At 43.2% G+C, this 7377-nt stretch overlaps 1 protein-coding gene across 1 annotated transcript; it reads left to right on the forward strand.

Annotated features, from left to right (window-relative positions):
• Nucleotides 1-4313: 4313 nt before the first annotated feature.
• LOC131821921 (transcription elongation factor A protein-like 2) lies at nucleotides 4314-6415 on the forward strand. Its single transcript, XM_059158282.1, has 2 exons — nucleotides 4314-4544; nucleotides 5366-6415. The coding sequence occupies exon 2, from the start codon at nucleotides 5401-5403 to the stop codon at nucleotides 5998-6000; it is 600 nt and encodes a 199-aa protein (XP_059014265.1). The 5' UTR covers nucleotides 4314-4544; nucleotides 5366-5400; the 3' UTR covers nucleotides 6001-6415.
• Nucleotides 6416-7377: the final 962 nt, after the last annotated feature.

The following is a 7377-nucleotide window of genomic DNA, read 5'->3' on the forward strand; positions in this document are numbered from 1 at the left end:
AAATATTTTAGGGGCACTGAGTAGCTCAGCTGGCTGAGCTTCTGCCTTTGGCTTGGGTCATGAACCCAGGGTCCTGGGATGGAACCCCCTGTGGAGCCCTGTGTGGAGCCCCTTGTCAGGCTCCCTGTTCAGCTGCTTAACAGGGAGTCTGCTTAACTCTCTCCCTCTGTCCCTCTCCCCACTCATGTTCTTTCTCATTTGCATGCTCTCTCTCTCTCTCTCAAATAAATTAAAATATTTTAAAAAAGCAAAATATTTCAAGTGTCATGCACAACAAATGGTACATTTGATACTTCACTGATGTCAATTTCCCTCCTTTCTCACATCCATCCTTCCTTTAAAAATCTCATTTAAATCTCCTTTCCCATAACCCAAATAGCATGATTACATAATTATCATGTGAAAATGTTAAATGGAAGGGAAATGTACAAGTTTCTACTATGTATAACTTCTATGTATTCTGTGTACATAATCATTTCTAAGTATTAGTGTGATTTCTCTGCTAATTTAGAGAAAAGGATAATAGTCATTGAATCAGTTCTGAGGGTTTGAAAAAGGAAACCATCACCCCTTTCATTTTATTTCATATATTCTCCATACCACTTTTTAATAATGTATTATTTTCTCAAGAATAATATGTGTAATGTGACCAAGAAAGAAGAAGCTTTGCAAAAGAACTTTGCAGTAGAATATGGGGGGCCAGGCATAACATAAGGGCTTGGCTTGGGTACATCGTTACCCTGGTGCTGGCCTTTTTTTTTTTATTTTTTATTTTGATAACAACTCTCAGATAGATGTTGGGTTTATTGAGATCCCGTCTGGGAAGGCATAATGATAAAATGTCATATAACGAAATGTTCACATACAATTAAGTGCATGTAAAATGGTGAAATGTGAATAAGTTCCATGGATAATATCAATGTTATTTTTCTGTTTGTGATATTGTACTGTAGTTACACAAGTTACCATTGAGGGAAAATGGGTAAAGGGCATAAGATAACTCACTCTTCTTGTTTCTTACAACAAAATGTAAATCTAAAATTGTATACATATATGTGTGTATGTGTGTGTATGTACACACATTTCTGTGTGTACACACACACATACACACACACACAGACATAGTTTTTCTTGTCTAGGGAACTAAGAAAGCTCACTCACTTGAAACCTTGCTATGTGCCAGGCTCTAGGCAGGTGGCTCTAGGATAAAAATATTTGATTTTCCCTTGATAGAAGGGTTACATGTTGACCTGGTATCCTTTGTAGTTTAACAATTGTCCAATATCTTCATTTAAACAATGTATTATTATTACTAATATCTACATTATCTACATTAAAGTAAGCCAGAATGGGTTTAGAAGACGTTGTTTACTTGAATTAGTTTTCTAGGTCCACTGTTACAAATAAACATGAACTTGAAAACTTAAGACAATACTTATTTATTCTTTTCAAAGAGTGTTCCATTAAGTCCAATCAAAGTGCAATCAAAGCTGTTGGAGGTTTCTAGGAGAGTCTTCCCTTCCAGAGGCTCTAGGTAAAATCCATTTTTTCTTGGCTTTTCCAGTTTCTATAACTACAGTCCTTGGATCTTTTCTCCTTCCTCCATCTTCAAGGCCAGCAACTTAGCATCTTACTTCAGTTGTCACCTTGTCTCTTTCTCTCATAGAAAGGTCACTTGTAATTGTATCTATAGCCCAACTGGATAATCCAGGATACTCTCCCATCTCAAAATTCTTAATTTAATCACACTTGAAATGTTTTTTTTTTTTTTTCCAATTCAACATAATTAACATAACACTTTCAAGGAAAACCCGCAGAGTTGTCACTGTTAAAATGAAGTAAACTCATGCAGGAACAGCTGCAGAGCTAGCTCCTTTTTGTTTAAAGTTGTAGTGAGAAAAACATTTGATGCTGTTACCTCTACTGGTTACACGTGATTAAGTACTTGGGCCATGACCCATGCCAAGGACACTCAAAGTGCACGAGCATACTAGGCCATCAGACATAAGATCAGAGGAAAATATGGCAAACTATAGGTTTAAGTGTATGTGAAATGTGTGTGAAGTAAAGGCTGAGCTGTTCTGCTGTTGACCATGAAAATTATTGGTATGGTGGTTTTGTCATTTACTGTACTGTATAAATCTACATTTCTTTTATTGTTGGGATGATTCTTTAATTTTTCAATAAGAAATGAAAGTACATATTGAATGGGCAATTCAATAACAAATTTCATTTTTTAAAGAAAGTTGGTGATAAACATTTATTGAACTAGCACAAAACATTTGCTGACATTTGCTATGCACTAAGGGAACTGTAATGACACTACTGACCTCATGAAAACCCAAATCTACAGACCTGCTGAAAAAAATTTGCATCTACATCAGAAGGTAGTAGGTTAATTAGTACATACAGATGTAGTTGTGCTGACTTCTCATCATATGAACACAACTTCTAATTTAAATCAATTTATTTTTCTTCTAATTTAATTGCAAAAATCTTGAATTCTAAGTTGTTGTGTGCATGTTTAAAAACAGGAATGATAGCTGGTAATATGTTGGCTCTATTAACAAAAGAACTCAGGATACAATTATTGATATAGTTTATTCATTTATTTTTATTGATGAAAATTTAAAACCAGTATCATAAATGATTAAAACAGAAAACCTATTAATACCAACAATGTTTTGATATTACTTTAATCAAATTTATGGAATAATAACAATAATGATCAAATGCTTTTGAGGTTCATATTCATGAAAGGGAAACATCCAACCTTGTTATGGATGACATTGTGAATTCAGTCAGAAATTCAACACATATAACACATTTGTTATATGGTGATAATGTGAATATACATTTTGGTAGAGCAAAACATTATAGAAAGATCAATGTTTTGCTAAATTAAGAAATACGTAGCAGACATAGAATTGATTGTGTCACACACATAATTCATAACTGCTTAAACATGTGGCATTTTGCGAATCAAAACAGAAATTGAAGTTTCCCATATTTACACATAAAAACACTCATGCACACATATACTCTATGTGTGAGAGCGAGAATACACAGTAGAAGATACAATATTGGCAATTTTTTAGTTCTCTGGTTGGGTGATGGTTTCACAAATGTGAAAGAGGAAAAGGAACAAACATGGGTTACTAATAAGAGTGTCGTGAACCAAGGGTTATAATGAATCTATGCTTCTGTGGTGCATTTTTAAAAATGTCTTAATGCTTCCCTTTTTTCTTTTTTAGCTGTCTGACATTCTACATGAGAACCGGTCCAATACTGGAGCGCAAGTTTCAAGTGTGAAGAGAAGTGAACAGAGAAGGTGAGAAGGAAGTAGCAGAAAAAAGGTTGGGGTGTAAGGATTTTGAGGTCCCTCAGGGACATTCAAGCAGTGGTATCCAATAGACAGTTGGCAAAGAGGGTCTGGGGCTATGGGGAGGGAACAGTCTGGAGATGGAGCTTTGAGAATCATCTGTGCTTAGGGGGAAATGAACAGAAATCATTCAGGGAGAGAGAACATGGGTACAGAGAAGAGGTCCAGGAACACAGCTGTTCAAGGTGGCAGTGCCGCTTCCTGGCGGTACTACTGCCTGGGCTCAGGAGTCAGGCAGAGCCGGACTTGAAAGCAGCCTGTGGGACTCGGTTGTTGAGCGCTCCTGGCAAAGTCGGGTACCGTCCCTGTGAACAGCGGTCACACCTGGCAATGACGTACATCGCAGAGGGATGCAGTGCGAGGGCCTGAGATGCGCCAGGTAAAGCACCTGCGGTCCGGAAGCCTCCTGGCTCCTGCTCTCTCCTTGATTCCCCATTTGCCACTCGGCCCTCCACCGCGTGTGGTTGCTTGGTCCCTTGGGGATGGGGGTAAGGGGGGCGGGGTGGGGGACCGAGCTCGGGTGACGCGGCGCTCACGTGACTGGCTGGGCGCCGACGTGGGCAGCAGCCCCCGCGCCCGCCCGTTCACCGGCCCTGCGGTCGCGTCCCTGCGCCCTCCGCTCCCGTCGCCCGCGCGGAACCAGCTCCCTGAGCTGCCCGGGCGGCGGGCGAGGGGTGAGCGGGCTTCGGCGAGCCCGAGGAGGCGCAGGCCTGCCCCGGGCCCCGCAGGTCAGTGTGAAGGTGGGCGCTGCCGGCAGCCCCGGTCAGAGGTGGAGGTGGATGGGAGTAGGATCCGGGAGCAGCGCGGAGTGGGATGGGGTTCCGGGAGGTCGATGAGGAGGGGGATGCAGCGTGGACGTGGGCAGGTGGGGAGGGAGCACCCCACCGCCGCCTCCTCGACGCCCCTTCTCCGCGCCCTCCATCCATTTTTGGACCTGAAATGCGGGGAGGTGCCCCCGCAGTGCGACAGTGAAATGTAGACATATTCTAGAAATAACCCGCTCTCACACTCTGTACCTAACAGGAAATACTGACCTCTGCGGAAAAGGGGAGAGGGTGGGCTGCCTGCAGCGGAGGAGGACACAGAGATCCAAACCATTTGGAAAGCATCCTGGTCTGGAGTCTGAGGCCTGAAAATTAATGGCGGCTAGGATTCCGGGGAGGTAGGGAAGGGAAATGTTGTATGAGGAGGGTCCAGATTCAGGAAAGAAACCTTAGTAGGCTGAGTGCACAGGCCCTGTCCTTGTCACTGTCTGCACGTCTGGTGTCTGTCCCCAGTCTAGAAGGAAGAACCTGTCCAGAATCCCCACAGGACAGTGAAGGTGGAGAGGGGAACTGGAGAGTGGTGGGGGGTGTTAGAGGGCATAGCTTGGCCAGAATTTGAGGCCCCCATTGCCCATCCCGCCACCACATATATTGCACACACCCAGCCACGCTGAAGGATGGTATAGAAGGTGGTAGGGCCTGCTGAGGAAATGGTTGGGAGGAATAGTGGGGTAAATAGTATACAGACAACACTTTGGAGGGCTGGGATTCAGAAAAGGGACCAGAGTCTTTATATATCCACTGAAAGCCCAGCCCACCTCTCCTATCTGCAGTTCTGTGTGTTTGTTTGTCAGCCCTCTATAAGGCTAGAAAAGGAAGAGATACCTGTTCTGAATTTCTGCAGGTCAGTGAAGGAAGGGGTGTCTGGACAGGGACTTAGAGTGGTGGGGAGTATGGACTGTACAGCATGGGCAGAATCTGGAGCCCCACTATCCATCTCCCAGCAGCTTTAGGCTTTACCACGCTGAGCAAACAAAGAGAAAATGGCAGGGCCTGACAGAGGAATGGTTGGCTCACCTCTGTGAGAGGAATGTGGCTGAAGACACACTTGGAGGACCAGGCCAACTTAAGGGAACTCAGAAAAGGGGAGGTATGTAAATACTTCCCAGACATGCATTCCATCCCCAAGCCCTCAGTTTCCCTTGTCTGCTCTTCCTAGGTCTCCCAGGACAGGAAAAGGAGGGGAATCTCAACATGGAAAAACTCTGCAATGGAGATGAAGGAATGCCTGAGAAACAAGGGAAGATGGAATACAAAGAACAGCCAGAGGATGTGGGAAGGCCAGAATTAGCTTGTACTCTGGAAGACAAGGAAAAGTTAGAAAACAAGGGAAAGACAGAAAATGAGGAAATACTGAAGGACAAGGAAAGGCCAGGGAGTGTGGAAAAGCCAAAAGAGGGAAAGCCAGAGAACCTGGAAAAACCAAAAGAAGAAGGAAAACCCATGAGTGAGGGGAAGCCAGAGAGCAAGGGACAGCCAAAAGAAGGAGAAGCAGGGATCAAGGGAGAACCAAAAGAAATAAAATCAGAGAGTGAGGGAAAAAAATCAGAGCCAATGAAAAGAGGGAAAGTCAGAGAGCCAGGGAAAGCCCAAAGAAGACGTAAAGTCATCCAGGGAACCAAAGGCTGTGCGAAAGCACCAGCTGGGAATGATGTACCCAGGCAGGCCAAAAGAAAAACCAGCAAGGGGTTGGCTCAGTGTCTCAGGGAATATGAGGAGACCATACACAATATGCATCTGAACAATGAGGAGATGGTAAGAGAATTTGATGAGATTGGCAGGGTGGAGGATTAGGTGAAGGAAACCAGACAGAAATTGCAGGGGGGGGGGGTTATGAGGTCAAAAAAAGGTTTACAGGACCCTTTCCACCCTGGGGGCCAAGGGAACTCAGGGGTGAATGCAGAGCCCCACAGAGGGGCAATGAAGACATTCCTTTTGTGTAGTGCCCCTGGCAAGCATTTGCCAGGTCCTGTGCCTTAACCTTATGCTAATAATTTGCTTTAGCTGTCACTCTCATTATCAGCAGCCTTTTGAGCCAACTAGAACACTCTGTCAGTAGGGGTTTCCACCCATGTGCTTTGCAAAGTCGTTTTAATTCTTGAAAAATAAAATAGCTTATAATATCATCTACAGAATCAGTCCACCTTTATAGAAAACATAAGTTTATATAGTACATCTATGCACAGGAAAAACAGAAACTTTCGTTCACCAAAAGGTTAACAGTGGTTCTCTGAATTATAAGACTGTTGGTGACTTATTTTCTTTGTTTTGTTTCTACTCATATTTTTTCCCTAAAGAACACAGACTACTTTTCTCATAAAGAAATACTAAAATATAAAAAGAAAAATAATACACAAAAGAAATACAAAGATCTGTTCAGTGAGTTTATGAAGGCAATGGAGACACTTAAATTTCTTATCAGAACTTAAAACGATGTGTAAAGCTCACATTATCTCTAGGACTCATATTTAGGGGAATCAACCTGGCAGTTACTACAGACCCATTGCTGTAAAAAACAGTTTTGTCATTTGTGAAATGGGAATAATACTTGCCTCATAGGATTGCCGAGTAGAATAGATGAGGTGCAGAGTATGTGAACTGTGCTTGTCTAGTTTCTACCTTTTCTCCTACACTGGCAGGGACCAAGATCCCCCCATCAGACACTTGGAAGAGGGATAAGGTACAGCTTACCTATGCTCAGAAATAAGGCCAAAAGGTGGGTGCCAGCCTCCCCTGGGTACTGCCATGTCTGCTGGATACTGTGCCTCTTCCCATGAGTTCTGCACACTCTTAAGGCTCCCACTGCTGCTGATGGGCTGGTGTCTGCAAGGTGACAAATCCCAGTCAATTTCCCTGGAGTCCCCAGCAAGCCCCAAACCTGTCTCACACCATTTCACCTATAGAGGTGAGGATAAAGCCCTTTTCCTCTCTAGAGTTATGTTTACCCAAGTGGGTTAACAACTCAGTGATACTTTGGCCCTTAATGGATTTCAGACTTTTTAAGCAAAACAATCTTTTCTGTGTTTGTTGCTTTGTAAGTATGTTTTTGCATATAACTATCTCTCTACAGAATTCAGATGTGGGAGGCTGGAATAAAATCTTAGTGGCACACACTGGTTTTCCCATCTGTCAGTGACTTGTCTACTTGATTCCTCTTTCCTTAGAGGAAAT

Source organism: Mustela lutreola, chromosome X (assembly GCF_030435805.1).
Source record: "Mustela lutreola isolate mMusLut2 chromosome X, mMusLut2.pri, whole genome shotgun sequence".
Lineage (NCBI taxonomy): Eukaryota > Metazoa > Chordata > Mammalia > Carnivora > Mustelidae > Mustela > Mustela lutreola.